The sequence below is a fragment of the Cladophialophora psammophila genome (genome assembly GCF_000585535.1).
Source record: "Cladophialophora psammophila CBS 110553 chromosome Unknown aczJe-supercont1.18, whole genome shotgun sequence".
Lineage (NCBI taxonomy): Eukaryota > Fungi > Ascomycota > Eurotiomycetes > Chaetothyriales > Herpotrichiellaceae > Cladophialophora > Cladophialophora psammophila.
Window position 1 is genome coordinate 457,357 of NW_006912939.1, and position 18,116 is coordinate 475,472.

At 52.4% G+C, this 18,116-nt stretch overlaps 6 protein-coding genes across 6 annotated transcripts; 4 read left to right on the plus strand and 2 right to left on the minus strand.

Annotated features, from left to right (window-relative positions):
• Positions 1–1,439: 1,439 nt before the first annotated feature.
• On the plus strand, positions 1,440–4,220 carry A1O5_10071 (uncharacterized protein; the record flags this gene model as incomplete). The annotated part of the gene is made up of 3 exons (XM_007750649.1): positions 1,440–1,980; positions 2,055–2,750; positions 2,800–4,220. The coding sequence occupies 3 exons, from the start codon at positions 1,440–1,442 to the stop codon at positions 4,218–4,220; spliced, it is 2,658 nt and encodes an 885-aa protein (XP_007748839.1).
• A 650-nt stretch (positions 4,221–4,870) lies between these two features.
• Positions 4,871–7,677, minus strand: A1O5_10072 (uncharacterized protein; the record flags this gene model as incomplete). The annotated part of the gene is made up of 2 exons (XM_007750650.1): positions 4,871–6,064; positions 6,679–7,677. The coding sequence occupies 2 exons, from the start codon at positions 7,675–7,677 to the stop codon at positions 4,871–4,873; spliced, it is 2,193 nt and encodes a 730-aa protein (XP_007748840.1).
• Positions 7,678–7,985: 308 nt separating this feature from the next.
• On the plus strand, positions 7,986–8,981 carry A1O5_10073 (uncharacterized protein; the record flags this gene model as incomplete). The annotated part of the gene is made up of 1 exon (XM_007750651.1): positions 7,986–8,981. The coding sequence occupies one exon, from the start codon at positions 7,986–7,988 to the stop codon at positions 8,979–8,981; it is 996 nt and encodes a 331-aa protein (XP_007748841.1).
• A 306-nt stretch (positions 8,982–9,287) lies between these two features.
• On the plus strand, positions 9,288–11,687 carry A1O5_10074 (uncharacterized protein; the record flags this gene model as incomplete). The annotated part of the gene is made up of 2 exons (XM_007750652.1): positions 9,288–11,321; positions 11,364–11,687. The coding sequence occupies 2 exons, from the start codon at positions 9,288–9,290 to the stop codon at positions 11,685–11,687; spliced, it is 2,358 nt and encodes a 785-aa protein (XP_007748842.1).
• Positions 11,688–11,972: 285 nt separating this feature from the next.
• On the plus strand, positions 11,973–12,317 carry A1O5_10075 (uncharacterized protein; the record flags this gene model as incomplete). The annotated part of the gene is made up of 1 exon (XM_007750653.1): positions 11,973–12,317. The coding sequence occupies one exon, from the start codon at positions 11,973–11,975 to the stop codon at positions 12,315–12,317; it is 345 nt and encodes a 114-aa protein (XP_007748843.1).
• A 3,419-nt stretch (positions 12,318–15,736) lies between these two features.
• On the minus strand, positions 15,737–17,908 carry A1O5_10076 (uncharacterized protein; the record flags this gene model as incomplete). The annotated part of the gene is made up of 4 exons (XM_007750654.1): positions 15,737–16,454; positions 16,512–16,642; positions 16,699–16,982; positions 17,050–17,908. The coding sequence occupies 4 exons, from the start codon at positions 17,906–17,908 to the stop codon at positions 15,737–15,739; spliced, it is 1,992 nt and encodes a 663-aa protein (XP_007748844.1).
• Positions 17,909–18,116: the final 208 nt, after the last annotated feature.

Below are 18,116 nucleotides of genomic sequence, written 5' to 3' on the forward strand. Positions count from 1 at the left end.
TCTGGCCACGAGGCCACGAGGCTGAATGCTGCGGGTCGCTGCCTCGCTGGACACGGTCACGCGTCGGTCCGCTTCGGGCGAGCTTGGGGCGAGCCACCTAATTACTCGGTATGAATATTATTATTATTATTACTGGCACCTACAATCGTTCTCGGCCATGCCAGATTTGTCACAGCTTGGCCAAGATGTCGTTGGTATCTCGTCCAGCTGCTCCATATTGTCCATACAAACCACTCATCTTATTTTAGTTTCTAGCAATATAACACCCTCTCCTTACCAGGAGGTCAATGTTGCACAACTGGCACTTCGTCTAGCGGCTGCCCGATAACGAAAATGGGGGTCGAGTTAGTCTGGTACTGTTGCAACTGCAAGAATGGACCGATGACGGTAGCCGTAAACACGCATTGCTCAGCCTGTTACTCTAAGCGATGTAAAGCTTGCAGATCTGAAGGCGTTTCCGCGTCGACAGCAGTACCTCCCTCGTTTAATTCGTGGAGCAATACCATCGCACAGTCCCACAAAACAGACGACTCCTTCGAGCCGGCCTCGAGTACTGGGCACCATGGAAGTAGCCCGAGCAGCCAGTCCGGCAAGACTGCCGGGGAACCAAACAAAGAAAAGTCCTTTCCTCTGTCCTGGACCGAATTCATTCATTTCCCGGAATCAGAGGCGACTTCCAAAGATGCATTAGGTGATACCGTTCAAGAGCCAGTAAAGTCAGCGACCCAACAGTCAGCTCGAGACAGAGCACAAGATTTGTCAGGCACCGGGACTCGAGAGCCGACGGAGGCAATCACTGAAACATTAGCTGCTGTGGCCGTCCATGAGAAGTCGACTACAGAGCATGGCGAAGCCGGCGGCAAGCTTTCTCAACGCACGACACATGAGGGCATTACTGGAGATGTGGATAAATATCCCATCGAAAACTTGGCCTCAAATACAGTGTCAGTCGTCCGTCCAGTTGTTGCGACCTCCTCAGCAGATTCACAAACCGATAGAAGGGAGGAATTCAGATCAGAGGGCTCGATTCGAACTGTAGAGCAGATCTCTGCCCAGCTTGTCGAACAAGCGCCGCAGCATTTAGAGGCATCAAGTCCTAGCAACGCGATGGACATGGGCTACCTTACTGCGTTCATGTCAGAACTATGTTCCACACTCCCTGCGGCCTTCAACAAAGCCAATTTGGAGAGGGTTGCTCTTTCGGGGCTTCTCCAGGCTTTTACTACCAGGCTCGAACTAGAGGGCACGACAGACGTCCACCGGCAAATCGCACGGGACGTACATCGCTGTCAGAGGTGAAGCAATGATATCGCGGTGTCTTTCGGTTACTGACGTACCAGTTTACCAACAGGCAAATCGTGATCGAGCTTGAGAAGCGCTGCGCAGCAGGCGATTACGAATCTTCAGTTACTACGCCAGAAACGGGACTCCAGGAAATGATGTCGCTTTGGACCATATCAGAGCCGGAGAGCGGAGACAATGGCGACAATTGGCAGCAGACTCCGGCCGTCAAGGGTTCGGACCCCGATGAGCCTCTCAGCCCAGATTCTCCCGATGTATCATTCTATCGGCGAATACTCGTGCAGTCTCCGGCGTATTTGTGGTTAGTCTCGCGTATCCATACTGAGGGAAGCCTCCAACCTGCGAAACCAGATATAATGCGCGCAGAGATCAGAGCACAGATCTTGCAAACACTCGAATCGCTGGCGACTAAAACCGATGGCACACAGGCCCAAACATTCACGATCACTTTCGAGGTTGACTGGGATCCAGTGATGTTTATACAAGAGCAGAATTATGAGTATTCAGTGGAGGCAGTCCTTCCACGGGTAATCGTTTTGACTGGAAACGCGAATACCAACAACGTTCAAGCAAGTACGTGTTTACAGTACGTGGAACAGACTTGGCCTTACAATGGTCACGATATCATTCGTATCCTTCAGGATACCTTGGGCAATCAAGTCCAGATTGGCGAATTTGGTGAGTCTCACTCCTCTTTTCAAAACTTCAACTCGAACGCCGCTTCTAGTTCGACAGTTTGACACTTGTTACAGCAGAATCCCAAGAAAAGGAGCTCCCAGATTCCGGTACACGGCTTAGCGCAAAGTACATCGACAACAAGATCAGCTTTACCGTATCTGGGACTGCCTACTCGATCGCTGAGGTCGGTGAACAGCTTGCGTGGCTAGGATCTGCTCTCCGATCCTCTCCAGAGAGCGAACGATTGATGCATTGCACCCCATTTATCAAAAGCGCCTGGACTCCATCACATCATCCGAAAAGCCCAGAGAGATTTACCTCAACATCAACCACCAATTTGACCGGGATTTGCAGGATAGGATTCGTTCTTGAGGATCTGGCTCTAGAAGGGACAGTGAATGGAAGTTGTTGGCATCAGATAATGAGGAATCCGGTTGTCGTGAAGGGTTATCCCACCTTGCCTCGACTGAAGGAAGACTCTGGGCTTGAGATTCCTCTTCACATATTATCGGCCCTCGGAAATGCACGGCGGATAGTGGATTTCTGTGGAATGACTTATCTCAAGGGGTTTTCTACGATGTTTGCTGCCACGCACAGCGAAGCAAACACGACATATTGGCATATGGTCTGCAACCAGGATCGGAGCTATGTCTCTTTCGAAGACCCACGCGTTCCCCGAGACCAGTATCTCACAGATCTCGTCCCTGTTAGTACCTTGCAAGCGGGCCGACATATTCTGGGGTGGTGCAACAATGTGAAGAATCTGACAGGTAAGTCAAATGCTGCCGACATTGTCAATCACATGCTCAGCAGGCCTAGGAACGTCAAAAGCCAACTACGAAATTGAGTGGTCGGGTTCGGTGGCACCTCACCAGAGCTGCGCTTTTGAAAGAGTGTCCATATCAGGGGGCAAGTTTGTGAGTGCGGGCGCCACGTTCGCCATAGGCATGAAAGATAAGGCCATTCATATCGATTTCGGAGATGACTATGTCGGAATGCTAAAAGTAATGGCGGATAGGCATTTCGTCTTCTACGATGTGGAAGCCAAGCGAGCATGGTTGGTTGACGGGGCCAGCGGGGTTTTACACTTCTTGAGAGCATCCCTTCACGATTTACGAAACGATAGACGCCTAAGGAAGCTCTTCCAATTCGACTTCGACAAATTTAAGGATGCGAGCTGTGACTCTAGCGGGGGAGATGCAGCCTTTGATGTTCTCTCAGATGAGGAGAACATGAGGCTGCCGCTATATCCGAAAATGCAGAAGATATGGAAAGAGACGACCACGAAGGAAGATTCACTTGGTGGGCTGCCAGCCGCAGAAAACGTGGAAAAGCGCATGACAACAAGCGTATGTCTTCGTGATCGTGTTGAACAAATCTGTCATGTCCTGGCCCAGATTACAGCTCACCAAGACGACGTTCACACACAATCAGGGGTGGGTTTCCGTTTGAAGTATACTCCTAGACGCCAACTCGAAGGCTTCGACTTTATGGATGTGGCGACTAACCAAGGCACACTATGGCCTAAAGTCACCACCATACAGGCAGTTGGGGAAGGCTGGATAGACTTTACCCGAGCCGTACACGCTCTCGCCTTCTTTGGAGCCGGGTTTGGCGAGCTGTTCCAGCCCACGAATCAAGGACAATACAACTGCCGATCCTGCAAATGGAACGAAGGGCTCCCCAGAAATAAAGACTACCTTGCCGTGCGTGTCGCCGATATTAAGGACATCATGAGGAAGAAAGGGACGAAGACGAGTCGTCCCTGGCGACTGGTTGATGATATTTACTGGCATGCACCGGATGAACCTTTTGCATACTGCGAGGGCTCGGAAAGGTGTGAGCACGACCGTGTCCAGGTCCTTCTGCCCGCAACCTTCCCGAAGTTGTACGGTCTGCAAAGCCCACGAGAACTCGCTGCCGACGGAGCGGTGATTTTTGGCCACTGCTGCAAGTTCCCACTTCGCTGGGCGAGTCGCAAGATACCAGAGAAGGCGGACGCGGATGGTGCACCAATGGAAGATATTACTAACACCCCGTTCTACGACCCTGGTCATACTCGACTAGGCGATAATGGCTCGTCGTCCAACGCAACACCTGATCAACCTACGAGCACGAGCTCCGACACTCCGGGCTCCTCCTCCCGCCTGCACAAGCGCCGACACAGGTCTTCCGGGTCGACTCAGACGTCGTCGAGTTCGGGACTGTACAACCACCAGAATCAACAGTTTATACGATGACAGAAACCAACGCGGTGGTATCGGGCTGTGCACAGATATGTCTGCCAAAGCTGCTTTCATGGCTCGAGAAGTTTGTGGTCCGTCACGGCGGCAAGACAGCTTGTCTTGCAAGGCCAAGAGGGGAAGGCGTTGCAGTCGAATTGCTGTACGAGGGAGGGATAACGAGAGCGGCGGCGCTACATGCCGAAGGCGCAAGATCGAAGCTACATACACGGCCAATGCCCTCAACCTTACCACAATACGTACGAGGTGTGTCAAAGGGTGACCCGAGTCGTGCGCGGAGGTTGGACACGCGATCGATCCTCCTCACGGCTCCTACATATGTACCACTCTGACCTACTTATTCTACTATTATATGAGGTATGTTCCTTATTTCTATTTTGTGTCTTTTTGCCCTCGCTATGTTTGTATCTCTCGATCTCTTTCCCGCCTTCGCATGGAACACATGCACCGGGAGATGTCCTACATAAGCGTATCAAAGCAGGGCTTCTACTGCCGCGCGCATTATCCGACTTGACACCACGGGGGTTGTCGAACAGACAGAGACAGACAGCAGACGCCAGGCAAAGCCGGAGCTGGAACATCGATACTCACATCTGCATTTCGTCTGCAAGAAGACAAAGGCATATTATTATGTTCATTTTCAACAGCTATGATCGCGCGGCCCTTGCTAGCATGCGGCCAAACCAAGCGACGTCGTCCCATACACCCCTAGGTCTATCTGGAGGCGATTCCACTGAATCGTCGAATCGCACACTATGACTAGGCGGGTTAGCATCTTTTGCTAGCGGAGCATTCGAGGCAGCCGGATCGGCTTGGTTGTTCGTCTTTGCAGCCTCAAGGTCGACTTGAGACGCAGAAAAGTCATCCTCTAATCGAAGAAAAACATCCACAAGCCCATCCATCCATCTGCCCAATCTATACCCGCTGATTGATTTCCGTAGCTCTTCCTCGTCATCACTGTCAAACTGGGCGTCAAAATCCAACATGCCATAGGGGTCGCCATCGTCCAATTCATCCGCGAATTCGGCGTCCATCTGTGCCGCGATCTCCGCTTGCGTCTGTTCGTCCGCCCAATCTGGCGTCGTGTCCACATTTATCATTGGCGTGGTAGCTGGGACAGGTGTCATGGCCAAGGACCTCTTACTGCGTCTTTGAAAACTGCCTCGTCGGCTGAGATTGCCGCTGGGCGTCGCTCGTCCAGACCTGATCATCATCGCCGGTCGGTCATCGACCGGCGTAGCCAAAGAGGTGGAGGAATCGCGCTTGAATATCCACGACTGGCCCTTTGATTCTCTTGAGCCTTCGGTCAACGTGAGGCCCGTTTGGATGAACCATGACGAATCGGATTTGTGTAGCGATCGCCCACCCGAGTAGTCTGAGGGATTATGCGTCTGTTGTGGAGAGAGATTTGCCAAGTTTGACAGGCGTGAAATGGATTTATGGCCGAGCCCTTCACTCGTCGACGCCCCGGAGAGGGGAGCGTCGACGCTTGTGCTGCCATCCGTGAGAGGCAAGGGGGCTTGAATGGTCACGAAGGATCGATTATTCTTCTTCTGACTCAGTCGTGTCCGGGAACTCGCCCGCGACTGCGCCCGCGACTGTGCTGCGGAACCGCTCCTTGACAGAATCCCGCCTGGGGACGGTAAGCTCGCGACGTGGGAGATGGACGCGGACGTGTGTAGCTCCGAGGTCGCTGGGTCGAAGTAGGCAGCGTAGTCGGCCGGGTCGATTGGGTATTTCGGCGTCAAGGGCGCCAGGGACAGGTGTTGCAGGTTTGGATGAGAGCGGCGGTGCGGGCCAGGGGCGAAGGACGAGGAGCGGCTGAGAGGCGAAGAAGGGGACTGTGATATTTCGTGGTTAGTATCTCTGACACGCGTGAATAAAGGGCCAAGTGGGATGGTACAAGGAGAAGGAGAAGGGGGAGGTGCCGAGGGTGTCTGGGTCGAGATGCAGAGTGGGAGGAACGTGTTGAGAGACAGACTTCCATGGGAGTATTTCTTCTTTTGTGCGGGCGGGAATGAGGATCTTCAAGGAAGACCGGGGGGAGCCCCTATGGTGCGTGGCCGGCGAGGAAGAAGGAGTGCACGACGGTGGTAGGGTGAATGAAGGAAGAGCTTGTGTTGAAGCGAGGAAATGAGAAGACGAGAAGCAGATGATGTTGGTGTTGGAATGTTTCTCGTGATTTGAAGACCGAGGCATGTGCGTCTCACAGCTGCTTGTCCAATCATAGCCTTCAATTCTCTTATGTAATCGAGACGGGGATTCTGATGATATTCCTCCTCGCGGAAGTGGTTACTCGGCGTCCCTCTTCCTCGTGGACAAGGGCATGATATACTATTATCCCATGTCTCTTTTGCTTGTGGCTGGCGCCAGCTAGTCCATGCATGGTGACACATGAAAGCACCTTACTCGATATCCATTACTGCTCCGCCGGTTTGACCTCGCCTTTATTCACCACAAACGCCTCCAACGTGGCAATCGCCGACCACAGTCTATTTTGCGCCTCCGGGAAAACCAGAGATCGCGGGCCATAGAATACTTCGTCGCTGACTTCCTCCGGATGCCGCGGTAGACAGTGCATGAACTTCCAATCCTCCGCTGCGCCTCCTCTGCGCGCCATTTCTTCCGTCACTTGATAACCATCGAATGCCATCAGGCGCTTTTGCTTCTCGGATTCCTGGCCCATGGAGATCCACGTATCGGTGACTATGATGTTTGCATTCTTGACTGCTTCCTCGGGGATGTTTGTTTCGAAAAGCTGTCCGGGCCCTGCAGCTTCGATTTCTTGCTTTATGTTCGCGGGAATTTTGTAGCCCTTCGGTGTAGCCACTGCCATGTTGATCCCCAGCTTCCTGGCACCGATGCACATGTCGTATAATACATTGTTGGCATCTCCCACCCAGGCGATCTTCAACCCCTTCAATTTCTCCGCCGGCGTGGAAAAGGCTTGTGTCAGGGTCGCAAAGTCGGCAATGATCTGCATGGGGTGATAGGTATCGCACAGTGCATTGATCACGGGCACAGAGCTGTCCTTTGCAAGGTTTGCAATCTCCGAGTGCGCCCCGACTCGTGCCACGATGCCCGCAACCATGCTCGATATCACCACCGAGGTATCATAGAGTGACTCGTTCACACCAAGTTGTATGTCATCCTTGCCCAGGAACATAGGGTGCCCGCCCATCGCTACAACGGCTCCCTCTGTCGAGATGCGCGTGCGCGTGGAGCGCTTGGAGAAGAGCATCGCGATGGTTCTGCTCGAGAGTGCGGTGCGCTGGGACCATGTCGGCTGGAGGGCGGAAGATTTGTAGCTTGTTGCGTTATTCACGAGGGTACTCAGCTCAGTGGGTGTGAGCTCGGATATGGACAGGAGATGACGGGGACCGGGTTTTGTCGAGGTAGAAAGTGAGCGGCCATATTGACGTAGCGGGGACAACAAGGGACGTAGAGCTGCCATGGTGTTGGTAATTCAATGTTGGCACTGTGAAAGGGTAGGAGGCATTGCCAGCAATGCTACCCTCTGAGAGATTCCTTGGAGAGGAGGATTTTGTGAGGCATGCAAAGTAAATTTTTTCTTTTTGGCGAGTCACACTCTGGAGAAGAAAACATTGCAGCAGCTGCAGCAGCTGCCAACCGCTGTTGCTCCGCAGTCTGAAGGTTTTGGTTCGTCCATCTCCCGTGAGGGGAAAAGCGTCGAGCCTTGTCCACAGGCTTTTCTCCCACGCATATTGCTCGGTACTCCTCCGTACATCCCATCCAGACGATATGACACATCCTCTGCTGAGCAAGCCAATTCTGCTCCTGGATGGCGGACTGGGCACAACGCTTGAAGACGAACACGGCATCAGATTCTCGTCTGCAACACCGTTATGGTCGTCTCATCTTCTAGTTGACAACATTGTAACCCTCCAAACGGTCCAGCGAGATTTTGCAGAAGCAGGAGCGGACATTATTCTCACTGCCACCTATCAAGCAAGCTTCCATGGCTTCAAAAACACTAGGGTTGCAAGTGAGGACGGTATTGGCCGAGATGAGGCGACGAGATATATGCTCTCGGCAGTCAGAATTGCTCGGGAAGCCTTCAACGGACGACCAGGCGTGGTGGCTTTGAGCTTAGGTGCATACGGGGCTACCATGGTTCCTAGCACTGAATACAGTGGAGAATACGGTGGAATGACTGAAGACGATCTTCTCAACTTCCACCTCGAAAGGATCTGGTGCTTTGCGGGTAGCGAGGAGTGGAAGGAGGTTGATCTCATCGCAATCGAGACGCTCCCGCGAATCGATGAAGTGAGAGCGGCAAGGAGAATGATGCAGAGAGTACAGGACAAAGAATACTGGATATCCTGTGTCTTCCCAAATGATTCTGAGAAATTGCCTGATGGGACGGGAGTCGAAGAATTGGTCGAGACTATGCTGAAAGGAGAGCGAACTCCGTACGCAATCGGTATCAACTGTACAAAGGTCTACAGAGTCGCTAGCTTGATTAGGAGGTTTGAAGATGTCGCTAAAGTGCATAATCTAGACCTTCCACGGTTGGTCCTCTATCCAGATGGCGCTGGCGGAAGGCAGTACGATACCAAATTGCAGCAGTGGATTGGCAATGACGAGGGTCAATTGCCATGGGATCAGCAAGTATTCAGCATTGTCAAGGAGGTCAAGGAGAGAGGCCGATGGAAAGGAATCCTTGTGGGTGGATGCTGCAAGACAACACCAGGGCATATTAAGAAGCTAGCTGCGAGACTTGGAGAATTGATATAACAAGTACCGAGTAGAAAATGCCGAGTACAATGGGTGGGGGCTCGGAAAACTTTCCATTTGCGTTCTTCCCCGCCAAACCTACTGGATACGGCTTGGGCGTGTTGGGCGTGTTGGGTGTGTTGGGTATTATTTATTCGGTGCTTGCGGGTTCCTTGCAGATAGCGGAGCGCCAATTGTCATGCCGAGTTTTATCTTTATGCTCGTCACCACTTTCCTCGCCTCTCACCACTTCAACAACCATTGTCTTTATTCTCCTCCCATCCCATGATTTGAATCAACTCTACGGGGCAGCTCCGACTGCTCACCATGGCCTCACCACAAACCTCCCCGCCGCCGTCCGAACGAACTCCCCTCCTCTCTGGTCCTGAAGATGACGCTCGATCAATTTACTCTGCCGATGCCAATGGACATGTGGTTCCTCCGTCGTCCGAGCCGTTGGACCCTCCAACCAAAAAGCACCAGCAGAGATGGCCTAGCATTGTAGCCCTGACCATTCTATGCTTGGTGGTAGTGGCCGTGTGCTTTAGTTTGACTCTACCCTCTACCATCAAAGAATATGCAAAAGAAGGCCTCGTCTTCGACCCCACCAAGCTCTCCATCGATTCCTTTACCTCCCTGGGCATCCGTGCCAGGATCCAAGGAGACTTCTATATGGATGCGTCAAGAGTCCGCAACAAGGCAACAAGAGATTTGGGCAGATTTGGGACCTGGATTGCAAAGGAAGTTAAGAGCGGGGAATCGAAGGTCAATGTCTATCTCCCAGAATACGACAATGTTCTGTTAGGCACAGTCACCATCCCTCCTATCCAGGTTAATATTCAGAACCATCGCCACAACCATCTCGATTTCTTTGCTGACTTGGAGCCGGGCGATCTTGATGGGTTTCGGAGACTCGCGAAGGATTTCATGGGCCGCAAATTGGATGAAATCACGGTCGATGCCGTTGTGACGGTCTCCCTGCAGAGCGGATTGATTAGATTGGGCAAACAAACCATTTCACAAACTCTACAATTCCAGGGTGGCGATGTACCGGCCGTTCCAGACTTCGACATTCAACAACTTCGTCTTGCCGAATATGGGATGCCTGGACATCCTGAAGGCGTCAAGGCCATGGCGACGGTTTCTGTGATGAATCAGTATCCTGTCAAATTCGACGTCCCGCCGTTGGCGTTTGAGGTCCTTCTCCCAGACTGCTCCGAGAACTACCTTCTCTTCGGAACGGCCAGGACTGATGTCATCCATATATTGCCCGAGCAAAACATCAGCGCAAGTGTGATTGGCTTGGTGAAGCAATTACCTACATCGCTGACGTCTGTATGTCCTGGCTCGAAATCCTCCCCACTGGACAGCCTGGTTGCAGACTACCTCGCTGGGCGAGATACTACTGTGTACATCCGTGGAGGGCAACAAGACGAGAACACCCCAGATTGGATAGGAAAGCTATTACAGGAGACTGTGCTCCCATTTTCGCTTCCTGGCCATCCTTTTGACAACCTGATCAAGGAATTCTCTTTGGCGGATGTTCACTTTGCGCTGCCGGATCCTATGACGGACTCACGGCCGGAGATATCTGCAATTGTCAAAGTTTTAGTTGGACTCCCTGCTGAAATGAATGTCAACTTAGATGTGGATAGGGTCAGAGCCGACGCTGACGTCTTCTACAAAGGGGAGCTCCTGGGCAACCTTGATCTCTCAAAATGGCAAGCAGCAAATGCGACGCAGGTAGACGATGACTTGTTAATCCAGTCAATTGTCAAGGATGCGCCGCTTGAAATCAAAAACGAGAGTCTGTTCTCCCAAGTTGTGCAAGCGCTGATATTCGGGAAAGGGGCTTCGCTCTCGGTGCAAGCAATGGTTGACGTCAACACACATACAGCTCTGGGAGAATTTGTGGTCCGAAGGATACCGGCAAAAGGCCAAATCTTCATCAAGCCCCTCCGCAGTGGGGATTTTCAGATGCCGGAAATAAAGGGTATGGAAGTCGTTGCTACATCGGAAACCTCATTAACTCTACAGGCAAGGGTTAATGTGACGAATCCTACGGACTACTCGGCGAAGATTCCGTACTGCAATGTCAGTATATGGGTCAACGACACCCGAGTCGGCTATGCATGGGCGTCTTCACAACACGTTGTGCCCGGTTCTAACAACTTGACTGCAAATGCTTCATGGGAAGTGGGTACCATTGGAAGAGAATGGCTTTCGCAATATATCTCGGGGTATAATACGAGCCTGACTATCAAGAGTCATGCTGGCTCAATACCGAATTTTCCTGATCCCGGCGTGGAAATGACGGTACCGGCTCCACATATGCTGTCGCACCCCTTGAGAGAAGCAACGGTACGTCGCTTGACGCTTCCGAAATTTGGCTGATGGAAACAGATGCATATTTTCTCGTCGACCGCGACGTTCATTTTGGTATCGCCGCTCGCCTTTTACGTCACCAGCATTACCGCAGCCGCCTTCTACAACGGGTCAGAAGTCGGAACGATCAGTTGGGACTATCCATTCGCGATCAAGCCGGGGGAGAACCTGACCCCAAGATTGCCCGTCGAATGGGGCAGTAACGCCCTGGGCACCATCCGAGATGCGCTGGGAGGCACTCTGAAATTGGACGCGAAGGCGGATGTTGGCGTGAGAATAGGGAAATGGCAGGAACATGTATGGTACGAAGGGAAAGGATTGGGAGCGAAAATTAGACTATAGCTTTGATACACGGTACGTTTGGGCATGGAAGTAAGGGATATCAGCTGACTGTGATAGACACTCTGAATATTACTTGCCAAGTAGATTGCTTCTGTAATCTTTCCCAGGTGGCGTTAACTCGTTCAAAGGGGAAGAATTTTCTGTGAGTCGGCGCAAGCTCGGAATCTGGCGGATACTCTACCGGTCACGTGGTAGCTCTACATTGAGGTATATAGAAGGCCACATTCCTTCATGCCGATGCTGCTCCTCTCCAGCTCAAGTTCGGGCATTCAAACAGCACCCAAAATGAAATCCATAAATCCCCAACTCCGTAAAAAGGGCCTAGAGATGGTCTTGGAACCCTCCGTCGACCCGGCGTTTGGACCCGTCTACACTTTCCAGTCAGTCAAACCCGGTATGACGAACAACGACGTGGCGTACCGGCTGTATTACGCCGGGGAGGTGTGCAAGTGGAGTGCAACCAGGCGGAAAGCCATCGACAAGGCTGCGAAGAAGATCAAGGCCAGGAAGGAGAAGGAGGAAAGAGAGAGGAGCCGTGCGGCGAGCAAGAGCGCCACTTCGAGTTCCGGCTCGAGTTCCAGGTCGAGTTCGAGCTCGAGTCCGAGTGAGAGTGAAAGTGGGAAGCGGTGAGGAGTGATTGGACACAGCAACAAACTGCTGTGACTATTTTCGGAAAGCAACAAGTTCAGCAGCGGCACGGTTGTCGCCCGGCCTCGTCGTCTCAAGCGGAGTGGTCTAGACGACGAGGGCTCATGGCCGGGAGCCATCAGGGAAGCAAGTTTCATCTCTATGTTCGTTATCGAGATGATGGATCACCGGCGCCGCTGCCCAGCTCTCGGCCTGGATACCTCGGAAAGGAAATGAACACTGCAGCAGCCAGACATCTGAGAGGCCGACCGACTCCCTCAAGCGGTCACGAAATGAGACGACCACGCCAACGACCACAACTTCCGACTTCCGCCGTCCGCCACCGGCCCATCGGCGACGAAGACGGCGATCGCGATATCAGCGAGAAGCTCCTCTAGCTGCCAGGTTCATCTCTTTTCTTACACCCAACCTTCCGATAATTACCTCGGCGCATGAGGGCCGGATATTTTATTTATATCCCGTCCATCTCCATCGTCGACTCCCCATCACCGTCTGTCCAACAGAAGAAATCGGGATCGTTCGACGGCACAACCATCACCGCCGTCTCCATCCGCCGGAGGTTCCAACACCCCATCGTCTGTGCGCACACCTAGCTTGCACAATCTCGCCCCCATCATGGCAGCAGAACTCAACTCCCTCCTTTTATCCCGCGGGTGTGCAGATGCGCATACGCCCCCATGGGAGAAACGTGCAGAATATTGCTCTAAAACGCTCCTTTGAACCGAGCTTATTGGCGCGCCGGCGGGAAGGAAAGGCTTCTACGACGCCAGAAAGGGAGGAGTAGTTGGCTGGCTCAAGGGCAGTCACCGACCACCACTACCACCACTCACTTACTTGAGGGCGCATCAGGAGATGATGGTGATGTTGGCGGGGGAACCAGAACAAGATAAACCGCTCACTTGTGCATATATATCGGCCCAGGTCAGCCACAACAAATCCGCTTGGGATGGGATGGAATGGCGCTTGTTAGGTTAGATTGGATTGGATTGAACTGGCTGTAAGCACACACAATTGTGTATAAATCATGAAAAGTAATAGAAAGATTTACGCACAGTGACATACTAGAGTTTCGCCTTTCGGGCCTCTGTAAGCAATGCCAGCCTTCTAGACCTTTGTGGATGATAACTGCGTCCATACCACCAGGCCAAATACTAGCCTAGATTCATATTGCTCGCCCACGAAAAAAGCCTCATTGTCATGTATGCTGTGATCTTAGAAATAGACAATAGATGAAAGGATGAATAGGTATTAGGGTTGCCTTGGCAGAGTCTTCATCGCCCAAAGGTCCCGGATCTACACGGCGGTGTTGGCAGATGTTAACTAAAAGTGATCATCGTTCCATACCGTGATAGAAATCGAGAGATGAGCAGCACACTGCTTCGCATACTGCTCGAAGTCGACGACTGCGGTAAAATCCCCAGGCCCTCGAAGGTAATTAAATTCGACTGGTGATGAAACCAGTCGTGCACGTCAGCAGGGTCTACCATTGCGTCGAGCGATGGAAGTGCTGATGCATACACCCCGTTAGAATGTAATGTGATACTACTCCAGTGTTCCTGTCGATCAGGAGGTCGCTCCATCTCAACACGCCGCTGGTAAGACGATAAGTGTGAGGCCTGAACCAAAAAAAAAGAGGGTCGAAGATATGCAACGAGACGGCCTGCTTGACGAATTCCCAGCTCTGGTGATAAAACTCAGATGCTCGAGGACACCGGATTGGCTCTCTTCAGAGGTGAAAGAGATAATCGAAATGAGGTCTGGGTGCTAAATCTTCCGCACCTTTAGTCCGTCGCGTGTATCCAATAACGGGAGCAGTGGCAAGCTATCGGCATGGAAGACAATGACTTCGGTCAACTTGGGACACAGGCTCAGAATCTTCCAAAGGGATCCAGTATTCACAGTCGAGTCCATCGACAATTCAATCGAGGTGATCGTTCGATGAAGTCCATCCAATACTGATCCCACTGCAACTCATCCCACCATTCATCATGGTGAGTCTTCGCATGACAGAGTTCATGTGTGATTAGTGTCTTGTTTGCAGAGTGCTGAAAGATCTGGTGGAATCGGCTCCATAGAGCCACTGGTGATGAACAGCAGCGAGAACACGATATCGACCGTTGACTTTGCAGACAATGAAAGGTTGGCCACGTCCCCCTGTGTTGGGATATTGAAGTGAGTAGTGGCAGCAAGTATTCGACAAGAGTCAAAATAGACGGCGGGTCGGCAAGTTTTGGGAATGCGAGGAATGGTGTATATCGGGGGTTATCGCTGAGGGTTGAGTGTTGTTGTGTAATTCTTTGTGTACTGAAGAGACATTCATCACTGATGCTATCGACAGCGCAGCATGCCTCCCTAGTTTATTATTCTTCACTCTTTACTGTTGAATGTCTCTACCGCTCTTCACTGCCACTCGCTCACTCATTCACTCATGTCAGCATGCTCTCCCCGATCCACAACCCGCGTAACTGACCTTCCATTCTGTATGCTCTGTGCTTTGCCACCATCAACAATCACTGCGACACCTTCAAACAAGTCCTCTCCTCTCCGCTCAGCCCAGCGAAGCGAGCGCTCAAAGCAACAAGGTCCGTTGGTCAAAACAGCCACCTGCGTCCCATTCCTGCCTCCGTGCTCGTGCTCACCGTCAAAGGGGCCAAACACAGACACCAAACAAGGCGGGCAACAACCTGCAGAAAACTGCCGTTCTCCCTGAGACACGACAAGCGCTGGCTCACATTCACATCCACACCAACTTTTGCGTCCACCACGTTATCTGAACCCCAACCGCAAAAGCAAAAGCAAACGCAAACGTGACATCATGTCCCGCAGCAGCAGCAACTCCGAGTCTGCCGCGTCTTCAACTTTCCGTTCACACTCAAACCAAGACGACGAACCCGAAGTCAAAGAAGACCAAGAGCACCAGTGCAACATCCCGGTCCGTGCCGTTGCCGCCGTGTGCGCCGGCGAACCCAGTCGAGGGAGAGGGCGACGTGCGTCGCGAGATTCAGACAAAACAGCGCAATGTGCGCGAATCACCACGGAAAATGAACGCGCGAGAACCGAGGCCGAGGCGGCGGGGTGTCACGTCAGGGACTACGCGACGGGATATGGCACCACGACGACCATGCCTTATTCTGGCGGCGGGGAAGGAAGGACTGGTTGAACGATTGAATAAGCATTGTCGACAGGGTACATCGAATCGCATATGTGACCCGAGTCTCGTGCCGGGAGAAACCGAAGTTCTTTCGGTGTCATGTTGCCCTGTTGCCCAGTTGGTCGCAACTCATCATGCACAAGCTTTCCAGGCACCAACTGATCTGATGAGTCAACTCCGGCAGAGCCCAGAGCTTCAAGCGGCGAAACTGGCTTCTGAGCTCCCGTGCAAGATGAGATGCGGCCCCGATTCATCCAAAACAAAACTGTACAAAATCGCCCTCTTCCGCTCGCCGTGCATCAAGCTCATCTCCCCACCAAAAGTCTTCCTGCCCCGCATCCTGTTTGGTCCAGACGGCCTCCATGACATCCAGCACGGTCATGTACATCTGATATCCGAACTTCCCGTACCACCGCCGGCAGTATTCTTCCGCAAGCTCGCGATGCGCGATATTGCGTGTCTCTGATCCCGCAATGAAGATGGGGAAGAGGAGCTGCTTCTGAATCAACGAAGTGGGTCGGCATGCCGCTACGTGGTCGAGGCAAAGTCGGGAAAGGAACGAAATTCGTGCTGCCAGCCTTCTTGGACGATCACTCCTTTGGCTCTTAAATACCCTCAGGATGTAGATCAACAATGCGAACCGGAATCCCTCGCAACAGTGGTATCGATCGCGTTCGGTGTGCATAGCTTCTTCGTCGTCGTCCGAGTCGCACTGAAGACCTCGGCCAGGATATTCGTACTTTGTAATTGACTGCTCGATTTCCGTCACCAGCGCCGACACCGCCTTGCTCCACTTTCGCCCAGAGAGGTTGGCGAGCTGCATCATCGGGACGAACAGTTCCCGTGGGCAGCCATTCAGCTGGTAGAATGTCCAAGGCTGACGTCCTTCGGTTTTGAGGACAGTTTCGAGGTATACGTAGGGGAGGACGCATTCTGTTCGTGCTAAAAGGGATACCATGGCATCCCACCTGGGCTGATCAACCAAGGTTTTCGGAAAGAATGGTGCGCGCCGTGCTCAAGCTTACCAAAGCATCATGGAGACTTGGACATTCGCCTTCCGGCTCGCTGACCATCTTCTCACGCCACCATAGAGCTCGAGAAGATGATATGCATCGGTCAAGTGAGACCTCCATATATTGAGTGATGAGATGGTGGCCTTTCGGCGAAAGCCAAATTAGCATAAAACGAGCATCCCCTGCCACGGTCACGCACCTCCAGTTGCCACAGAGCAAGCGCTGTGTCCAGCAAGCTCAAAGCATTGCTATAAATGTCAGCCTCTGTCAATGCCCCCTGATATAACGTCATTGCCGTGTTTTTGTGGCTCAAAGCCTCCACAGGCGGGCAAGGCTGGGACGGCGATCGCAGCCGAAAGTGGCATGAAATGGCCATAATGGCATGCAGCAAATGTTGAGAGCCCTTGGTGGTTTCGGGTCGATAGCGGTAGGGGTTGACGCTGAAGTCGCTGGTGATTGGGTAGTTGCAGAATTCTTGATCATCTGGAATGGCCCAAGTCAGTAGATAGCTTTCTGGATTAAGTCAGGTCTGGACAATCAGTTCACCTACACATATCGAGAAGGCCGGAGAACTTGTCGTGCAATGTCGGAAAGCAGACTTGAGGGACGTGCGAGAGGCTGATGTGGCTCGCATATTCGGAGTCTGTGAGGTGTCCAGTCTCCGATGAGGAGCTGTAGACGCTCTCCGACGAAACAGGGCTCCATGCTGCTGGTGAACTTTGAGAATGCTGGATTTGTAGACACTGTTCCAGGCTCTCGCTGTCAGGAGTACCCACAGCTTGAACTTCGCTTATTATGTCTGAATCTAACTGGCCAGGTAGCCATGTAACGGCGGGCGGAGACTGCAATTGTAGAGGATACAGCTCGACTCCAAGAAGTTCCCTGGCCACCGAAGGGACTTGGTATGCATCTATTGGCACCTGAGGGGGATTCGAGTTGTCATCCGCCCGTGTGGCCTTGTTGATATCGAATGAGCCCTTGGTTGTCGTCGTTCTTCCCTGGATATGCTGGCGCTTTCGTCTTTTAGCTGGTCGTCCGGCAACGAACATGTATTGCCGCGGCTGACTGGAGGCAGACCCTTCGCCGTGGCCATCTTGAGCATCACGAGGCAGACTATTACCGATGCACGACGACGCTACCGTGTCAACTCTCGCTTGGGAAAGTGTCGCCCGTACTTTAGGGGGCTTATCAGCGGCAGAGTGATTGCGGTGCCACGTCAACTGCATGGAATAACCCTGGCAAAGCCGTCCGGCTTGCTGGCATGTCGTGCATCGTGGCCTCTGTCTATCGCAATGTAAACCGATTGCTTCACAGTTATGACAGTTGGATTTCGCAAAGGCCAGAGAGTTGGTCCGGCGAGTCTTTGCCACGGATGAGCCTTGCTGATAAGGAGATAAGGTGGTTGTCATTGTGGATGTCTGCCTGCAGAATCAATTATTACCATCTTGAAGATGGCATGTGAGAGAATTCGGGTCTAGGAGAGCTCATTGAGATAAATAGATGAAGCTGAAGACGGCTGGACTTGGTAGAAGGAGGAGAAGAAATGGGCAACATCAACTGTTGGCGATTTGAAACTAGAGGCGCGCTAGCTGCGCCTGTCTTAAACACTCAGACGGA